This window comes from Symphodus melops (genome assembly GCF_947650265.1).
Source record: "Symphodus melops genome assembly, chromosome: 4".
In the NCBI taxonomy this organism is placed as follows: domain Eukaryota; kingdom Metazoa; phylum Chordata; class Actinopteri; order Labriformes; family Labridae; genus Symphodus; species Symphodus melops.
The window spans coordinates 17,490,501-17,511,738 of record NC_136694.1 but is presented as its reverse complement, the minus strand read 5'-3'; the positions used below and the strand labels follow the sequence as shown (position 1 = coordinate 17,511,738).

The following is a 21,238-nucleotide window of genomic DNA, read 5'->3' as shown; positions in this document are numbered from 1 at the left end:
AGTGTTTACAAAAACACATCACGTATTTTACAACATGACTCAATCACAATCCACAAACGTCTACATTTGTTACCATCTTTCAAAAAAAATTGTAAACCAGATTTCTGCTATTTAAACATGGAAAGGTTATGTTGTCCATTCTCTGACATAATTATATGTATTTTTTTACATTTCAATTTGATAATTGTTTGTGAACTGTGTATTTCTTCTAACCCTGCTACAAGGGTTTATGTAAGAGGCACAGCTGGGATGTATTAGCTTATTTGTTACATGACAAATTGGAAAACTTCTTTTCACGTCCTTCCCCTCACTACCTCAATTCAAAGTCCTTTCACGCTCTTGCCTTGTCTGTGAAGGAGAATAAGGAGGTGACAGGGGTTCAGAGAACCCCCAAAAGTAGGCAAAATAGACTCCAACGCCCCCCCCCCACAGTACCTTCCTGTACTGTATGTTTTCCTTAGATTGACTGTGGGTTTGGCCAGTGTTATTTAAATCTAAAAAGGAGATCATTATCTGAAGGTGGCTCCAGTTATACTGGATCTAAATGCTCATAAATGTTCATTTTTGATGCGCTCTTGTTCACTTGCTTAGCATGACTTTTCTGCTGCTTATTTCTCTCATTTCCAGTCAATGTTAAACTCAAGGTTTTGCCAATTGGCGTCAATGTTCAAATAAGCTTACACAGAATCCAACATTGTTTTTGTTAATGAAACTGCCTTTGATAAATATTTAAAAAGATAATGCAGCTTTATTGTGTCAGAAGTATTTGGGATAACAGGAACATCCTCAACCCTTGAGAAACTGTTGAAGTGTTTTATTATTGTGAGTACAAATTCTCTTCAGTAGACTAAACTACTTTGTTTCTCCCCTCTCAGACATTGCAGCATACTCTCTTACCATTTCGAATAACTTCACCCTACACTCACTTCATCCAGCACACCCACTTGGTGCTTTTTGTGCAGCTTGCCTGTTGTTTTATTTTCAACAGTTTTGGATGAATCAGTTATGAAGGTTGATAAGTCAGAAAGAATCACTTCCCCTGATCTGTGTGGACACAGCCTTTAAGAAGTTATTTTTCCAGTCTGTGCATACTCTTGACTGCTTTGTGTTTCATTATATCTATTCTTCCTGATGTACTACATTCAGGGAAATCCAGACTATTGAGACGGTTAGAGTCAAGATTAAGAAATTAGACTTGTGTAACAAACATTACCCAAAGCTAATCATCCACAGTGTAAAAGAGTATTGAAGAATCAGAGATGTGCTAGCATATCTCCATGAAGGCAACATGGGCCTGTCTAACTGCCATTTAAATCGACTGAATTATTTGTTCAAAGATTTGGTGAATAATTGTAGATTGTTGTACGTTTCCCACAGGCTTAATCTTGTAATCAATTGGATGGTATCTCAACACAATTTTGATGGATTTTTATGAAATTTAGTACAGGTATTATTTTTCTCAAAAAGCAAGCAGCCAGTTATGGCAAATTAAAGTCATCATCGCGATTCTATTTATAAATGCCTAAGAGGCTTGTTAAACATGTTTGCATTGACAATTTTGCATGGTAGCTTGCCAATCTTGGTATGTTAACCATATGCATGGATGTAAATGGATGTAAATGTAGTTGTAACATTGAGCTACCTACTAGTGCTGGTTAAAAAAAATCATATAAAATAGAGTTAAGTTATTTTACCAATTCCTATTTGACCAGAAGTGAAAAAGACAGTAAAAGAAGTTAAAAGTGAAAATCTGGAGCGACATGAGAATTTGTTTCAAGATAAAACCGCATATCTGATAACTCTTAAGCAAGTGTCGTACAACTGCTTACGTACATGCATACATTTGCCACCTCCAAGCTAGCATAACAGTTTGATTGTATCACTCCATACAGTTGTAGAGGAACATATTCTAGCTAACGCGACTTTAAGCTTCTGCATGTTAGCTTGTTAACTTCGAAGGCTATGCTAACAAATACATTCTAGATAATATTTTTGTGTATCTCTTAGTTACTCTTGAGTTAGCCTTTGCCTCATGGTAGCTAATTGGTATTCAAATATCTCTATCGTCTCTATAGTCTCTATCTGACTCTGAGGAAGACGCAGTGTGTCGAAACGTTAGTCTTGTGCCTTAATTAATGTGCTGTTAGTGATTTGTGTACTTTCTTTGGATTGTGTCCGTGTGTGTGTGTGTGAATGAGACCTTTGTATTATTTTTGCTAGCATGACTGTGGATTATTAGTGTTTTTACAATGGGGCTGATAGCTGATCAGGGTATACAAATGTGCAATTACTTATTTGATCCCTATTCACCTCTAATTTGAGGTCATCACTCTTGGTCAGTAACAGAAAAAAACAGCAGTGTAACTGTGACAGATTGTTGTTCTTTTGGGGACTTGAATTGTTGTTGTCCAGTTAAAGGATGATCTCTCAGTATGATACCTTACACAGTTTTGAAAGCTGGATCCCATACTGCTTAGGCTTCCTTTCAGCACCTCTGTCAACAGTACTTGAAGTCCACCTTTACTTCAACTTCTGTTGAGTGATGTGTGATGAGGTGCTGGTGTCCACTTGAGCTTGTAGTTCCCTGGTTGATCTCAGAGGGCAGGCCTTCAGCTTATTTATAGCAATGCTGTGGGTGTCGGAGGAAATCGGGCTGTGGCTGGGGGCGAGGCTTGTGTTTGTACTCTTCCTCAAACCAGACTGAGCTCATCCTGGAGGACTCGCAGACAGCCGTGGGGGCAGAGGGCAGTGCGTTTGTAATTTGTCCAAAATGGCGATGACCCAAAGCATTTTCTTGCAGCCACCACTTTGGTAAACACACAGGCAGCTCATTGATACCATGTGTGACATTCCTCCATCCCATCTTAGTATCCCAGCCCAGCTTGGTCAGTTCTCAGATCTTAATGCCCTGAACCGAGCTGTGAGAGCATTCCCCCTTTGACTTGTATTTCACTTCGCCCTCTACATTTGGTCTCATAGCTGCAGTTCATCCAGAAGGTACTTTTATTTCATCCTATGTTATATCTTACTTTGTAAAATTTATTTTCGGCTTCATACGTTTGGCCATTTATCATTTCCTTTGCAACCAAAAGACAGAAGTAATACCTGCTGTCAGTTAAGCAGTTAAAACAACCTAAAAAAACCCAAAAAACAAATAAGGGGAAAATACTTTAACTTTGGCTGGATAAGAGTTAAAGCTTACTCTTATTAACACAATTAAAATACAGAAACAAGAACTTTATTAATATACCTCTACACAATTTAAAAACACCAGCAGTGTGAACTAGTCTCAGCAGCTCTAATAATTAGAGCAGATGGTATCTCCAGATAGATATCATACAGAAATGTGAGGACCCCCAGTGTCCTATGCTAAGGAAGTAAGCAGATATTAAAAATCACGACATCTAACTCCTGTATGTCGTACTTCCATTTTGGATGACCAGAGACTGACTCTAATGGTACAACATGCACTCTGTGTGTGTCGTGCCTTTCAATAACCATCACAGCAAGCTGATTTTCCAGTTGCACCTTTCCTTTATGCTTGCCTGCCTTCACCTTCAGCTAGCTAACCTCCTGACCTACTTCCTATGCTCCCCGATATCTTTCTGTCAGCTGCATCTTGTGGTTGAGAATGAGACTGGTGTGAGCTCGACCCACAGCCATTATTGTAAGCCAGGTTATGGACATGTCAGTTTTTAGTTTGTCAGAATCTAAACAAACGACACACCCGACTAGCTGCCTGCAAAATTCGTTGTTGACAACACTAAACAAACAAACAGATAAACATGCACACTTGTACAAAATAGGAAGAGATGGTGAGCAATGAGAGAATTCTTTGACTCATGCCTGGTTGCATTGTATGAATAATTCAAATCCTTAGGACTTCACACACATTCACTCGCCCGCACACTCACACATTTACGCACACTGATCACAGCAGTACATAGAGGTGGATAAGTGGAGAGTGTGTCCATGTGTGCGGCAATATGTCAAGTTGAATTCATGGTATTTAGGTTGAGCTCCATCCCCCTCACTGCTGGTGTTGGCGGCTTGGTTATAATGTAAATACAGCAAGCCAGTTTATCCTGCTTCATCCCATCATCCACCCCTTTTCTACCACTGTCTTCCTCCTGTTCTATTCGTCATGCTACATACCTTCAGAATGTTAAGTTCGCATAACATTTGTGTTTCTAATCGGTGAAATATATTCTTACCTAAGTAACAGACTAATGTTAGAAATTCTGTTGGTTGAAAAGAGATCTGAAATATGCTGAAAGGCATTCCCAGATCACTGATATTCAAAAGGTAAAATATAAGGTATGTATACAGTGAGATTTTCAAAGCAGCAGTTCAATATGGTTTGTCACGGTACGCCACACATTTTGTTTTGTTTCTATTGACTAAAGCCGTCTTTGTTTACTGTCTCGCGTTTTTCTTCTTTGCTGATTTATTTGCGGGATTTAATTAGCTGCGTTTATCCCTATTAACCTGATGTCCCAATCTTCAGTCTTCTAGATTTCTCTGCCATATCCTGCAGATTTGGGTCTCATAACCTCTGGCTTTTGCTGTTATCGCCTCCTTCTCCTTTTCTCACAGTAAACAGACCAACATCAGATCAACCAGACTTCTTTTCGAGGATTAATCTGATAACAGTTAATCATGCAGAGTCTGTTATTATAGCCACGTCCCTGCCAACGTCCGCTCTTCATAGTATCAGTTTGTTCTTCTTAACAACAGTCTTTTATAAAGGAATAGCACACCATTGATATGTCTAATTAGCCTATCGGGATCAAGTAATTAGTATCTCATTGATACAACCGGTAAATAACCAGCATATAGAAGAAAAAAAGTGAAACAGCAGCAGATTGTAATTCTTTACTCCAACAATTTAACTAGCTCCACATCTAAACTGGAACTGACCGGTTGCCAAGCAACCCAAAGGTTCTATTGCACTCTTGGAAGAATTCAATGTTTGTGTCATTGGTTACCGCAGACCGGATGTCAGTTTTCCTGACATCAATCTGTTTGTTTTAACTTGTCATACAGGGAGTTACCAGCTACACTAATTAGGTTAAACTGTCTAATCAGGTATACTGTCTTCAGAACACCTGGTGGAGGCAGAGTGTGATCTTTCTGCTCATGGTCATGGAATGCCTTGACGCTTGTCTAATCAGAGTACTCTTTCTTTTGTGTCACAAAAAAAGTTATAAACGGTGCAACAGGTACAAGTCTTCCCGTATATGGGACTATTCTTTATTCCTCGGTCTATTGCTTCTTTAACACAGGCTTTTTCAAGCTGTTGTAGGCTTTATCAAACCCCCTCATCAAGAGCTTCAGCTGAACTTCCTCAGGGTGACTCAGCTTTGCCTGCGAGTGTGTTTTGTCAAAATGTTTATATGCCAATCATAGAGGACTTCATTTAACGTGGGTTTGAATATTCCTCCTCCCTCCTCCTTCTGGCTTTGGCTGAAGTGGGGAGTCTTTCTTTTAATGGAAGCTTTTGATTGAAAGATAAATGGATGACGGGTGTGTGTGTGTGTGTGTGTCGGGGGGGGGGGGGGGGGGTACTGGGGGGGGGTACTGAACAAGATGTTCTTTTGATATCCTACAGACGTTTTTCATCACTGGAGTTGGCTTGGGGATGTTGACCTGGATATTGAAGTGCAGGAGGTTTATGTAAATGTCCTGCGTATGTGTGTGTGTGTGTGAGAGAGTGCTTTGTGTATCCATTCTCTTTCCCCTATGCCAAATAACACTTTTCCAGGGCCTAATTAGGGCCAGTGAGGGCCACTATTGACTCCGACCACAACAGACCCCGCTTGCTAATGAGACCTCTGCAATCGAAGTCAGTGACACAAAAGTAGCGGTTTTCATCTGAGAATCTTTTAATTCAATCACCTTTTTTCTGTGTCTATTTTCAGCCCCAAAGACCTGCAGCCCCAAGCAGTTTGTGTGTAAAGACGGGGTGACGTGCATCTCCAAGGGCTGGCGCTGTGATCGAGAGAAGGACTGTCCAGACGGCTCTGATGAGGAGCCTGATGTTTGTAAGTGTTTGAAAAGAGACTGAAGTATACAGACATTGTTGCATGTGTGTGCACTGGTTGTTATGATCGTACTGGTCCAGATTGAAGCCTGGTTAAAATGTAACCATACAGGGTAGAACATTGGAGTCTGGAGAGAGATAGAGAGAGAGAGAGAGAGAGAGAGAGAGAGAGAGAGAGAATATATGTAAGGGTTAGTAATCAATTATTTCTCTCATTCAATAATAAAAGTACATTTTCATAATAGAAGCTCTTTTGACCTCTGAGATATAAATACGGAAGTTATTACAGCGGATTAAGAGAGCAAATCTACAAATCAATGTGCCATATGTGCCAAAACTTTGATTTTTGTCATCACAACGTGACAAAAATCATTTTCGGCCAGTCTGAGTACCAGATGTTTTTTTGGTGTTGTGTAAATGTTTTAGACTGTAATTACTTGAAAGCTGTCTTGAGCTAACAGACTGAAACATATTAGATTTATTTTGGCTGACAGCAGCAAGGCTGAAGAAAACAATGGTTTGTTTTGTCAGCGTGTGATAGAGGTCATTCTGCATTTACACAAGTCATTTCATGCTCATTAAGGAAATGTACGAGTCTATCTTGTTAGATTCATGTGATTTCTTTCCGCCTTGAGAGCAAAGTGGCCAAAGCTTTCAGAAAGAAAAAAAAAAAACCCAAGCAGAAAGCATTTCTATAAAAAGACATCCATCTGTCGTTTTAAAGTCTTCATTTGAGTTAAGATTCTTCCGAGCAGAAACCCTGGGGAGGGAATGAAAGCAACAGTGTCTTTTTGGTTGGCTCTCAAAACGCCTGTCGTTTTTTAAGAGGACAGAGGGCTTTGGGTGGATGGGGGGGGGGGGGGGGGGAGTGTGTGTGTTTGTTTGTGTTTGTGTGTGAGTGTGAGGTCGGTTTGGTAGAGAGTTAGCGGGCGACTTGGAGGGCAGGGCAGAGTGCTGGAGCTGCAGTCTAGACGTCAACAGACTGTCAGAGAGGAGGTCTGGAAGTCATTTGAGACTCGCCCAAGGCAATGGAGAAACCTGCTGTTTTTCACAACCTGCTCTTTACACAGGCATCTGTGAGCCAGCCTCCTTCCCTGTCTCTATCTGGGACAGAAACAACAGTAACTCAAAGATGTATCTATTGCTACTCACTCTAGGTTATTCCTAAACGCTAAAGGAGTCATGCTCTTTTGGGCGTCTCACAGCTTGTGGTTGGAAACCTAAAAAAAACCCAAAAAACAAAAAACAATTAAGGGAGACAATAGAGATGCTAGTCCTTATTGTCCTTCACTTATCTTAAATGCTCTTGTTGATTTGAGGTCAAGATTTTTGACGGTGTTTTTCAGGCTTGTGGCAAACACAGGTCTATTCCATAGACTGGATAAAAACATGGACGTAATCTCAGTGACGTCACCCATTGGCTGCTGAAGCAGATTTCTGAGGCCCATCGATGGAGCTCCAGACAGCTGGATTTGAGGGGGTCTTAAGCCTCGGGGGGCAAACAGAAACGCCACTTATGAATAACTCCTGTCCTTCACATCAGTCATCAGTAAAGAAATAATTTGATCGAGCCAAATTTGTTTGTTTTTTTCAACCAGGCTGTAAAAATGTTTTATGTTTGCTGTTAAATGTTCATTTTAGAAATGGGTGTTTCTGGGATTTCTGAGGCTTTTGCAGCCAGCCTCAAGGAACTGCAGATTTTTGCACTTCTTCAATGGCTTTATTTTTAAAACAGCAGAGGTTGCCACTTTGTTTATTCCAAACCGATCAGTGACCTGCACTGTGTGATCATTTTCATTACGATGATATTGTAACTTTGAGGAGTGAAATCTTCAAAGTAACATTTATTTTGCACACCATGTATGTCATTGTCCTCGTATTCTGGGAGATTTCCATTCAACCTTTTTCCTGGTAGGGCAAATCAGCACCATTTATCTGTAGTAAGATGTGTTTATAGCTTTCGAGGCAGTTTGTTTACCATCCACAGGCTTGAGATTAATTAATGCAACCTATAAATCGTATGTGTTGGCTTACAAATTCACGTTATTTCATATGATGAATTGCGGTTGACACTAGCAATAGCCTAGCAGTTTACAACCATGTTATGTTGCTGTGATTGATTGTAGTGAGACATTTTGGGCTGCACCTCTTGATAAAGCTCCACTGCAACTAAACTGAGAGTAATTGTTTGTAAGTTGGTCTGGACAATGAATCTGGGCACTTTTGAAATCAGTCATACAGTACACGCTCCCATACTCAATTGCACTGAATAAATTGGTCCAAAACTAATGAAGTTTTGAATACTCTCTGTCACACTTAAAAGAAATAAAATAAAGGTTTCTTCAAGACTCCCGGCTGACAGTTAGAAACAGGACAATTGACGAGTACTGAGCAGTTGACTAACTCGTTAGTTTGGGGTAAGCTCTTGAAAACTGAAATAAATAAATTTCCAGAATTATTTGATTAGTTTTCTCGAGCATCTTGTTTGCTGACTTAAACAGCGTCCATTATGTAATCCAGACTCTTGTCACACGTTTCCCATCCCTCCACACGTGTACTACTGCTCTGTGCTGTCAGTAATCGATCAAGTTAAATCTGATGTTACTCTGAGTTCAAGCTGAAAATCATAATGTTTGGTGAAATATGGTTAAGTTGCCTTTACTTTGCTCATATGTACCGTACATACGATAGAACTAAATACTGGTGAATATGACAAATATTCCAGATCCACTTTTCTGAGCCGGACAATTGTCTCACAGTGAGAATTGAAAACTAAATTAAAATGCAACTTTCTCATATGAGAGAGTTTTATGTACATGTTCCCGAAACTTTATGTACAACCCCAATAAATTGATTACTACATTGACTTTGATAATGAAATAAAAGTGCTCTTTGTGAGGTCACTTTTGCAGATGCTGGTGATTGAACCATGCCTGATGAGAGAGGTTTATTTATTCAATCATGTGGACAGGGCTTCACAGTGGCCTTTGTCAGTGCTTTGGCTATTGCTAGGGAAGTCAGCCACTGTCCAGTGCAGCTGCTTTGCCTTGCTGTGTCACCCCCACAATGCAGTTCTTTGTACCCCTGGGTGCTGGGTCAGACTGGCATAGGGGGGGGGGAAGCTGAAAGAGTAAAACAAAAACAAAATGGATGTCTGGGCAAATGACCTTTACATAGTACTTTGATCTGCATTCCTCATTAATGAAGAATTGAAAACAGAGTTAAACAGGGAGACAAAGTGTCTGCTCCGTAGCCTACAGGTAGGGCAGCTCCTCAGACTGCACACTTTATTGGTGTGAAATAATAAATACGTACAGTAAGCGCAACCAGGAAGTGTGTAACATTGCAATGACGTCCCGCTTGCCTCTGGCCTGTTTAAGGGGAAGTTTAAAGACAGTTGCCACCTAGGCTGCAATTAGCTTTTAGGAGATGAAACACTTCAGTAACAGCCACTTTCAGAGTGGATAACTTCATCATGATGTCACTTTGGTTATCTTTGGTTAAACTTTTAGTCGAGCTGCACTGTCGTTCGTTGCTGCTCTGTGTGCTTTTGAATTGCCCCGCAGGGACAAATAAAGTGAATTGAATTGTAGTGTGAGTCTCACCGACTCCTATGAAAAGAAATCAAGAACTAATAAGTGGAAATTAAAAGTTTTTCTTTCTTTCATCTAGTCGCTCAGAAGTCAGAACCACAGAAGTTGCACTGAGACATGTGGCTTTTATTGTTTGGTGTTTATTTGATCAGTGGTGTCATTTAGCAGACAGTCGACCCCACAGTCAGTGATTCTACTGTTCAGATAGAGAAGAGGAAGTGACCCGTTTGATCCTGTTACTGTCTCCCAAAGGCAGCCTCCACCCAGTCCAGATAACTATCAATATGTCAAAGAAAACCAGCTCGGCTCAACATGAAAGACTCTGACACCCTGCAGCACCTTGTGCATGAGCGTGAGCACGAGCGCCTATCCAATCTCTGCTTTCACCTCTCTTCTTTTCGCTTCCCACAAAAAGTAGAGGCAATATTAATCTTTCCTTAGATATGAGTTTAAACCTGCTTTCTTTTTAAAATTGCGTGGCCAGTTCAATGTTAGCCAGTGCAGTTTGATATAACAGCTGAGGCTAAGAGAAAGAGGACGGGGAGGCATGAAGCTTAGATAATCTGTGTCACTGTTGTCTTGATTGTTGTCTGCATTTCCAGATGCAGAAAGTTACCTAACCCAAGTTAGGTCTAAGGTTTGTTTAGAAATACATCAGAACACAAAAAATGGTCTTGCCTTTCTCAATTTCCAAGTTAGGAACTTTGCAAATCTACCTCTATAGCAAAATAAATCACTTCAATTTAGCTATGTAGCCACGGTTAATAAATGTCATGGTAACAGCTGTATACACAGCTCAAAAACAACAGAGTGAAGACGCTATCAGAGTCATATTTGGGCGAAGTCTTGTAATATTACTGTAGCTTGTCAGTTTTAAACAATGTCTGCCAACTTTCTCAGTCTCTGCTTGTAAACAGATGCACTTGTGTCTGACCACAGTGCAGTTGCACGCAGAGACCTTCGTTGGGTGCCAAGACACACCAAACCAACATCAGACATATTGTTGCTTTTAGTTTTTATATAAGGTCAAGTCAAACCTCATGTAAGCCAAAGACTCATAAGGCTCTCAAAGGGAGTTATTTCAGACAGAGATTGTGCTGCTGTAACGGCATAGATGTATGACTGACAGACGGACAGCATATGTAAACTTAATATGTGTATACATGTTCTATTTATGTTCTATTTATGGGTGTGGTGAAGCGGATGTGATCCGCCGGCCACCAGCCGGACCTTTTTTCGCCGAGCGAGTTGAGGCTGAGCCAGAAGAGGGCAAAGCTGGCCCCTTGAAGCAGACGAGAGTGTTCAGCCAAGAAAAGCGTGTCAGGGGTTTAAATTTTAAAAAGAGCATTATGTAATCACAGCAGGGCCGTCTCCCCATCAGGGGGCGGGGCAGACTGGAGGCACCCAAGAGGGAGGACAGGGCGCAAGACCGAGACGAAGAGAAGATAAAAAGGGAAGTTCCTGAAGCAGAAGAATGAGAGACTTCAACAACTTCAATATGATGATTTGGCTAACGGAAGCAGAAACAAAACACCTGGCTGTAGCTCATGCCGGATTTTTCTTGTGTCTGACGAGTAGCTTTAATGAATGACTACATCCTATTTGAGAGGCTTGCATTATTGAGTACACAGCTCGTCTGCTGCAGCCGTTGTCTGACTCGGGTCTCCTCGGGTTTCTTGGCACTCACAACGACGATTACTCTCATTCTCCTCTCTGACCCCCTTGGGCCTTTCCTGTTATTAGCATAGCTGTTTTTTTTTTTTTTTTCCATTGATGTGATAATTAAAAAACACATTCAAAGGACAAACAACTCTGTAACAAATGAGGACGACTGTCTTGAGAGAAGGCCTGGTGTTTAACTTGTGATGATTAAAGTGGATCTCTTGCTCTCTGGGTGAGAACTCTATTAGTCAAAACAGATTTATTTTTAGCCATTCTGGGGCAGCTGTATCGTCCCCTTTCAAGGAAAAGAAACCCTTACACAATACTAATAGTTTTTAGTTAATTCTCAGTTTATTGTGAGGAAATAAGAAGCGAATGAATAAAATAATGAGTCTCTTCCATCTTTGAAATAGGGTTGCTTTGAAAGAGCCTTATTCGGTCAGCAGTGAGTCTATTTTTTATTATCTGTCTTTTATACATAAGCTTAAGGAAGTATGTGCTCGGAGTGAGTAACACGACTTTTTGATTTCCTTTGTATGCATATTTCTTTACTTTTCTTGTTTCATAAGCAATCCTGCTCAATGTGTTTATTTGTTCAGAGGATCTGGCTGTGTTGTCCTGCATGAATCTTGCATTTTACTCTGCTGATAGAACTGTTTGCTTTGTGGTTTCTCTGCCCTGGGGAGCAGTGGTGCTGCTGTGTTTGGAGAACGCTTAGTTTGTTGTGCTTCCTCGAGCTGCATTTAGCCTTCCTGCTTTGCTTGTCACCCTGCCAGCCACCTCTGGAGCACCCCCCCCCCCCCCCCCCACCCCCCCCCCCCCCCATGACATGAAAATGTGGTGATGATAGCTATGAAGGACAGAGATGAGTAGGGAGCATGAAGTCCAACATCCACCAAGGGTTGGCGGAGAGGACACCGAGTTCTCCGTGATTAAATCCGGCGTAGCAGAATGCTAGCTTTGCTAAAATGGTGTGAATCACTGACTGTGTATAGAAATGGACAGTATGTCTCCAATCCGTATCACTGTCCAAAAGGAAGCCAAAAACATTTGAAGGTTGGCACTGACATCTTGTTGCCGGCTCCTTCATTTGGACCCCAGTTGTCGAGATTGGCCGGTTAAGCTGAAGTTCAGATGGTACTTTATTTTACCGAAAAAACACACATTGAACTTACCGATAAAACCCAAAGAACCCTGAGGTTTACGCAGAAAGCAAGAGAAAAGTTTGTTTGCGGAGAATTTTTGACGTTAAGTAACACCCATCTGTTAACTTGGAGGAGGCAGGCTTAATGGTAAAGGCCGCCACTCGGGGGAGACTGACCCGCATTGGCTTCACTTTTAGGAATCTGGCAGGGCTGTCCATCTTATGCGACCTGTATGGTGTGGTCCCAAGTATTTTGGGATGTATTGCCACCCTGAATTTAAACTCACTCTAGTATTTACGAGGCATCCAGAGGAGGGGTTGCAGGTTGATGTGTTGTACGAGGACAGTGGTCGCAAATACACTGCAGAGAGGCGCAGTCTTATTGTGCTGCTCGCCATCCGACTGCTTCTGTGATTTTTGTCAAGACTTTGTTGAGGAACAAAATAAAAACACAAACTCTCACGTCTCAAACCGTGTCCTCTCATAGCCTCAATGAAGCTCTGCTGTTGTTGTGTGTTGATGTTTTTTTTTTTTGGGTGCTGTGTCCTAGTTGTGTAAAGTCTGTTTCTTTGGCAGGCCATGGAGAAGGAGGGGCAGAAGTGGGGGGGGGGGGGGGGGGGGGGGGCAAAGGGGTGCCTCGGGGGTGCTTGGTCAGGATTCAGTTGCTTCGTCCGACGGCGATGTCATGTGGGTTGAGAAGGGCCAGCTGGTTTATGAGCATACCGTCATCGATGGTCAGAAAAACCCGTTATTAGAGTGTCATTAAGAGGTGCATGGCAGTAAACTGGTGCAGCAATATTTATTCATGATGTGTATTTGTGGATCAACATTTTAAATTATTCAACTCAATCTGGATGGTTGATGTCTGGGAAAAGTAGCAGGATTATTTTTAATCATCTCGTACTTGTCGGTAGAATGTGAGTTAATACTCTGGATGTTTTCTGCGGACTTCTCACATTTTTTCACATGTTAGAAATAAATGAAGGCAGTGAGCGGCCTTGTTGCTCATTACTGTTGGCCTCTTTCTGGGCCCCATAAAGTCCCTTTTATGTTTCGCTCCATCACTGGCAGCATCTTGTTATTTGTTTGTGCGTTTGTTATTGGCTGAATAAGCATTGGGTCGACCGGCATGTGGAGGGGGAAACTTGAACAAGTAAATGGAAAATCCCCACAGCCTAACAAGCTCTGTGCTCAGGAAAACAAGATCCAGATCTGGAATCCTTTCTCTACTGGAGAGGAGACACAGATCAAGATCTGCTTTCCAAGATGAGTAACTGCAAAAACCTTTTTTCGATGAAAAGGTCCTCGACTTAGCAAAATGTATCTTGGAGTGCTAATCCTAAAACGGCACGTAACAAGTAAGGGTCAGCTTCACCTTCCATCATCAGCCCCTGACCCTCACAGTTTCCCAGCACTCGCCCCCCCCCCCCACCCCGCCCCCGCGCCGCTGGCCGTGTTACAGTTCAGATCAGGCATGGCACGTGACGCTGCTTACAGGACTGCAGCTCAGCCTGCTTTGTAGGGGGCCACAGCGGATTTGTGTGATCCAAACAATGGCTGCAGTTCTCTTGTCAGCCCCCACCTCTCCCTCCCTTTGCCACCCCCTCTGCCCTCACGCCCTCGGACTGAAAAAGTGCATGTGATCTATGTGCTGCGGCTTAAAGACTCGTGCAAGGTGTCTGGAATCCGTCATGCTGCAATCAACTTTTGACATATGCTAAGTGAAGAAAGTCTTTGTTTGGGTCTCATGCTTACTTTGTTGCCTTTAGAAATGTGGATTCTGTGTTCATGTGATCGCACTGCATGAAGGTTGAAGTTCATGGCGTGTCCCAAGGTGATTTTGTTGAGTCATTTAAACCTGGAAGAAATAAAATCTCTTGTGGTATCCGGTTGCGTCTGTGTGACGTCCGTAGCGGAGAAATCAAGACTTGGAACATATTGTCTGTAGGAAAAGAATAGTCAAATCTTCAGCCTCAGTTTTTTCAGCCACTAGCTCTGTCACAAGTTACGGATTGATGATGGAGACACCAGGACTTTTTTCCCTTCTTCTCTGGATGCCAAACAGAATAGTTGACGCTGTACAGACCAGCCTGTGTAGATCTTAAAGAAATAGAGCTAATAGAAACTTCCCAAAGTTTGCGCCAGCTAACCTGGCTCACTTGAACTGAAGGAATGTTAAATAAAAGACCCTGTTTAATTCAAATTAGCAACGCCTTTTCCACTGCAGTCCTGCCTGACCGCTGCCAGCTCACACAAGAATGAGGCCTTGTGGGGCACCATCCACTTCCTGTGGTTGAGGTGTTCCACTTGGTCTTCTCTCCTCTCTCCTTCTCTTCTCTCTCTCTCTCTCTCTCTCTCTCTCTCTCTCTCTCTCTCTCTCTCTCTCTCTCTCTGCCTCTCTCTCTCTCTCTCTCTCTGCCTCTCTCTCTCTCTCTCTGCCTCTCTCTCTCTCTCTGCCTCTCTCTCTCTCTCTCTGCCTCTCTCTCTCTCTCTCTCTCTCTCTGCCACTCTCTCTCTCTCTCTCTCTCTCTGCCACTCTCACTTCTCTTTCTCGATCTATTTCTTTCTGTATTTTTCTCCTACACATCACCCTCCTCCTCTTGTACACTTAAACTATAAATGGGTCAACAGATGTTGGAGGAAAAAAAATGTTGGGAGGAGATTAAAAAAGAAAGTGAGAGTGAAGAGGAGGAGGGACAGACTTTTCACATTTGCCGAGCATGATGAACTCTGTAGAGGAGCGATTGTTTTCAAATAAAGTTCATGCCTTAAATGAAAAAGTCGAAATGTAGAAGTCCATGCATCTTACTTAGGTATTTAATTAGAATAAAGGAATACATAAAAAATGAGGAAAGTGCGTTTGTTGGTTTCTTGCCGATGGGTAAATCACAAGTACTTTCCATTTAGTTAGGAAACTGCCAAGAAACCCTCTGTAAAAACAAGACACGTTAAAGCTAACCTATTATAAATGCATACATAAATACAAAAGATCGACATGTCTTTTTTGGCCTTTATTTGACAGATAGGACAGTGGATAGAGATGGATAGGAGGGAGGGAGAAAGAGAGGGAAATGATATGGGGAAAGTTATCAAGTTAGCATCATCCACAGAAGATTATCGAACACAGCTGCTCCCTCTGTTTTTATACTTAATGCTAAGCTAAGCACAGCCATTAGGACCAGGTATCTTCTCATCTCACTCTGGGTGAAAGAGTTAAGCACAAAGAGTCGAAGGAACTTTGTCTACCATATTTCAAATATAACTTTTTTTTTAAATAGCCCTAACGAAAGCATCATGTAAAAACATATACTGCACAGATGAGAAGTTCTTAGTTGGGATTTTATTTGTGGTTGTTATTGAAGCAAAATTCAACCACTGTCTGATTGGTCTGTTGGTCGTCAACCAACTAAACAAGAGAAACTTGGGACAGTGGTGACAGCAGTGTGATGTACAGTACAACACAGAGTTGTGGGACGACACATGCGCTAGTTGGGCTCAAGAATTGTGCTGAGTCATTGGTGCTGAGTCATTGGTGTTTATGTGGATGGAAGTTCAGTAATCAGGCCATGCTTCTCAATGTATAGCTGCAGAGAATTAGTGTCATGGAGGGAAAAGTTATGGCCAAACGCAGATCCCTCCAAGTTAAATACGTAGCTCTCCCATGGATCCTAAAGTCCTTTCTCAGAACCTTTCTACAGTACCATCTGCATCCCTATCCACTGGCAGGAGTGTTGGTGTTGTGCCTCTGGCATGGATGTGTGTACGCTGCAGATGCAGCAAAGGTAGTCATTTGGCTCAGCTCTGCTTGGATAATAGGCTGTTTGTAGTACCAGCTAGTTTTCTCTAGTGCCCGTCTTTTGCTGCTACACTGCTTCTCCGAATGGTTCTGCCTGCTTAGTTGGCAGGAAACAAAAGATGAATTTCAATTCATGCTGGATGAGAAAGGAACAGTTCTTGAAAAAAAAAAAATCAATTTCCATTTCTGATGACATAGAAAAAAACTGAATTTGCCTTTGTGATGTTCTTGCAGAGACGGTCAATGAAAGCAAATTAGTTTTTGAACATTTGTCAGAACACAAAGTAGAAGAAGAGGATGTACGATTGTCTACAGGGTTTCCATATATTCTGTTTTCTGTGTGTTTTGATGCACAACTTTGATGAATTACTGAAAAGTTCATGTGGAGTGATTAGTACCCTTTTTTTCGTTGACTCAGACAGATCCTATAGTGAATTTTGTTACAATGTCAATTTCGAACAACATGAATGTGTTATCTACACACATGTATGTCTGTACGTCTGTGTGTGAGAGAGAACCACAGGCTTTCAAATGAAGACTTTTTGAAAGAATGCTTGGACTCAAATTGATTGTGTGGCTGAGCGTGGTGGATTGCTACGAAAGGGTTTATGTGAAGAGGCCCAGCTCGTCTATCCACGTCCTGCGAAGCTGAACATGAGCGTTTCTCAGTCACTCGGCATCTTTTCTGTTTTGTTTTTTCGTAGCACACTCGCCACAGGTCGCTGCTGCCGTGTATATAACTGTTTGTGATGAGAGTCGTCACAGCTGGATGTGCGGCTCACTGGGGGAGATGGTGGAGAAAGATTTCTGTGTCTCGACACTCTGACAAATATTGTTGTCAGCCGCAGAGAGAGGCCGGTGTCTGTCAGGAAGTCTGTCATCCATTTGGCAGAATGAACGAGTCGCATTTTATAAAGACCGATGATATTAAAGCGTTTCTGCTTTACAGAACAGATTATAGTCAAAACAAAATGGATGAAAGAGACAAAGAGAGTCGACACTTGACAAGGATCCCAGGGTGGGATCAATCAGAGGGAATCGTAGCTTCATGGTACTGTATGTGGGTACAAAGCTTCATACAAACTGTGTGACTGAGGAGGCACAGCTGGATCTGCGTGCACATTTCAGGAGATTTATTGAGATTTGGATTTATTTATTTATTTTTTGCTTGACATTTTGCTCATGTTTCTGCATGCTGACTGAGTAGCTCTTATTGCCAGCTCATGCAGAACGAACAAGTCAAGTGAATTTAGTTTAGAGTTGCACACAAGGACAGAGTATGCTGCTGGACAACTTTAATGAAGAGAAAATGTAATCTAAAGTAGTTGACAGCGATCAAGAAGTGGTAAACTGATCCATTCATTCATTCCAATAAGTTCAGTTAAAAATTCAAAGGTGTCAAGGTTCACATCGGTGCTCTGGATGACAAATTGCAGTGGTGGAGTGAGCGTCAGCAGCTGAGGAGGTTGGTTGTTACAAGCCTCTGTTATCATGGCAGCTGCAGAGGCCAAAACAAAACATGCAGGTTTGTAGCCCCACTCGCCCAGATGAGCGCAAGAAGTGTTTTCAAGAAAAAATGAAATGGGATATCATCTTATAATTTGTCTTCAGTCTCATTTTGTAAAATAAATCATTATAAATGGAGAGAATCGTATCGTGAAACCAGTATCGCGAATCGTAGCTTATCAAAACTTGAGTGAGTCGTTACATCCCTAATTAGGGACCGAAGCACTGACCAGTGCGAAGGACCCTATTGAAACCCAAATGATTATTATTATTATTTTTTTTGTTCCGCCTCTTTGGAGCCATTTTTGACGGCTTGAACGTGAATGAAAACTCATCAAAATCTCCAATGTCATCGGGTCTGGCGAAAAATTTGATATTCTCGTCATTTCGTAAAGAAAATTCGCAAAATGACTCAGTGGCGCCCCCTTCAAATTTTCAAAAGGGCCTCCTTATTGAGGTTTTTTCATCGTACGTGCACGAAAATTTTTAGGTACATTCAGCATGCGAGACCTCACATAAAATCCTCTTACACCCATAGTCAAAACCAAACAGGAAGTCCGCCATATTTTTTTTCAATGGCGAAAATTCGCGTTTCACAGGTTAGCTATTTGAACGAACTCCTCCAAAAGCAATTATCCGATTGACACAATGAGAATGTCAGTGTGTTCTCGACATGTTGAAGATCTCTCGTTGTACATTATTTCCTCAAAGGGCGTGGTCATACGGACGTGTTGTTCGTCACAAACAGGAAGTAGTTTGTTATGGGCCTTAATATAGTCATACATTCATCAAACATCACACACATGATCCCAGTGGAAAAGTAAAGCTAGATATGCTGGCATAAAAAGTGGGCATGGCTAAATGACTCAGTGGCGCCCCCTTGAAAATTTCAAAAAGGCCTCCCCATTTAGGTTTTTTTGTCCTACATACACACATTTTTTTATGGTCATTGGGCATGTCAGGAGCTACATAAAATCCTCTTACACCTATCGTCATAACCAAACAGGAAGTCCGCCATATTTTTATGAATGCAACAAAAATGGCCGAAATTCACGTTTCACAGGTTAGCTATTTGAACGAACTTCTCCAACAGCGTTTATCCGATCATCGTAAACTCAGTGTCAGTGTATTCTAGACATGTTGAAGATCTCTCGTTGTGCTCCGCACGTTATTTCATTCAAGGGCGTGGCCATGGCGTACCATCAAACATTGATGTCTCAGCTCACCCCTATTTTTCCTTTTTGAAAGGCCTCCCCATAGAGGCTTTTTTCTCTGACATGCATGACAATATTTTTGTATGTTAATAGTGTCAGGAACTACAATAAATCCTCTTGCACACATAGTCAAAACTAAACAGGAAGTCCGCCATATTTTTTTTTAATGGCGAAAATTCTCATTTTGAAGGTTACATATTTGAACGAACTCCTATAAAAGCGTTTATCCGATTGACAAAAAGTCAGTGTCTGTGTGATCTTGACATGTTGAAGATCTCTCGTTGTGCTCTGCACAATATGTCGTTAAAGGGCGTGGTCGTACGTAAGCGTTGTTCCTCATAAACAGGAAGTAGTTTGTTATAGTACTTAATATAGACATAGAGTCATCAAACATAACACACATGATCCCAGCAGAAAAAATAAACTTGTCATGCTGTTTTAATAAGTGGGCGTGGCTACATGACTCAGTGGCGCCCCCATGAATTCTTAAAAATGGCCTCCCCATAAAGCTTTCTTTGTCCTACATACATGAAATGTTTTATGCTCATTGGGCATGTCAGGAGCTACATAAAATCCTCTTGCACCAATGGTCAAAACCGAACAGGAAGTCCGCCATATTTTTTTTGAATGGCTGAAATTCACGTTTCACAGGTTAGCTATCTGAACAAACTCCTCCAAAAGCGTTTATCCGATCATCGCGAACACAATCTTAGTGTGTTCTAGACATATTGAAGATCTCTTGTTGTGCTCCGCACGTTATTTCGTCAAAGGGCGTGGCCACGGCGTACCATCAAACTTTGATGTCTCGGCGCACTCCAATTTTTGAACCTTCGATGACTGTAAGGCCTGCTGCTTGGCCACTTGTCGCGGCTGCACTCGCACTCTCGCGGTCGCGACACGCGCCGACATGCGCGGGGTGCTTCGGTCCCTTCATCACCGCTTGCGGTTTTAATTGAAGCATATTATTCTAAAGGTAATGTAGTTTTTTTTTTTATGGTATTTGTATCAGCACATATCAGAGATAAACTGAGCTGATGCAACACGTCATGTGATATTATTGGCTGGATGAGTAATTGATCTGGCTCTACTTTACAGTCTAATCTAACAGCATATGTACCATCTATCATTTGCAAATCTTTATTTATTTTTATTTTTAATCCAACAGCACTTCTTATTCTGTCCTGGCCTTTTCAGTAAACTGTGTTCGTCTCTCTCAGGTCCACACAGCACCATCTCTCGCTGCCCTGCCAACGAGTACCAGTGTGGAGGAACCGAACTCTGCATCCACATGAGCAAACTGTGCAACGGGGCTCCAGACTGCACCGATGGCTGGGATGAGGGACCACACTGCAGAGGTACCACTGTCACACGATGCGCAACTGCAGAGACACACGCATGTTTACAGTTCTTGAGTTTGTGTGTCACGTCTGTGTGAGAGCAATGGGAGAAAGGTGTCTGGCTGTTTTTTTTTCTGTTTTTTTTTTCTTCTCCCAGTTATATTTATCGCTTCCTTATCGAACAGTTCTCACCTCTGAAAATCTTCACACTGTGGAGCCTCGGTGAAGAACAGCAGCAGAATGGCCCTATCACATCTATGGAAACAACACTGGATTGTGCTTCGTTATGTCTTATCACTGTCTGTGTTCATCAAGTGTTCTCTATTCTCCTTTTCGAGTCGGCCTGATGATGACTCATCATGTGTGACATCCTCTGTGTGACATCCTCTATCTGTGTATATTTGAAGCAGGCTGTCATTACATCTTTCTTCTGAAGCATTAAATAAGGGAAGTGGTCATTTTGGAAGCGGAAAGAAATGTATGATGAGGCTGACGAATGTGGTGCCCTTTTTAAAATCTGCTGATCTTGTTGAACATAATGAGAGGAACGAGATCTTGATTGTGCAAAACAGTACGTGTATACAGTGCGTCTGCGGTGGAGGGATGAGTAATTACAGGAAAGAGTGAAGGTCTAAAGGGAAGTAAAACAGCACTGAGGAATGTTCTTCATGTAGTCATATCTTTCTAAAGGTCAGCAGAGGAGCACAGTCTATGAGATAATTCAACGATGTTCATCAAGCTGCTTTGTCTTTTAAAGAAATAGCCAAATAGGTTTTAAACAAGCTAGCAGGCAGGGGCGCCAGCTAAGCTCAGTTGATACTTTATAGAAGGGCTGTAGCTATTCCTCCATAATCCTATTCAAATGTATGCTTTATCATTTTTCTTTTTTTTTTTTTTTTTTTTTTTAGATTTATTTTTGGCCTTTTTTGCCTTTATTGTAGAG

The 21,238-nt window shown here is 41.7% G+C and overlaps 1 protein-coding gene across 2 annotated transcripts in view; it reads left to right on the top strand.

Moving 5' to 3' along the window:
* The window catches only part of LOC306823146 (low-density lipoprotein receptor-related protein 1-like), a 93,090-nt gene that overhangs the window by 7,953 nt on the left and 63,899 nt on the right, over positions 1-21,238 (top strand). For both annotated transcript variants that reach the window (XM_079342522.1, XM_079342523.1), the window contains exons 2-3: positions 5,922-6,044; positions 20,176-20,313. In XM_079342522.1, the coding sequence (XP_079198648.1) occupies positions 5,922-6,044; positions 20,176-20,313 (261 nt within the window). The remainder of the gene's footprint in view (positions 1-5,921; positions 6,045-20,175; positions 20,314-21,238) is intronic.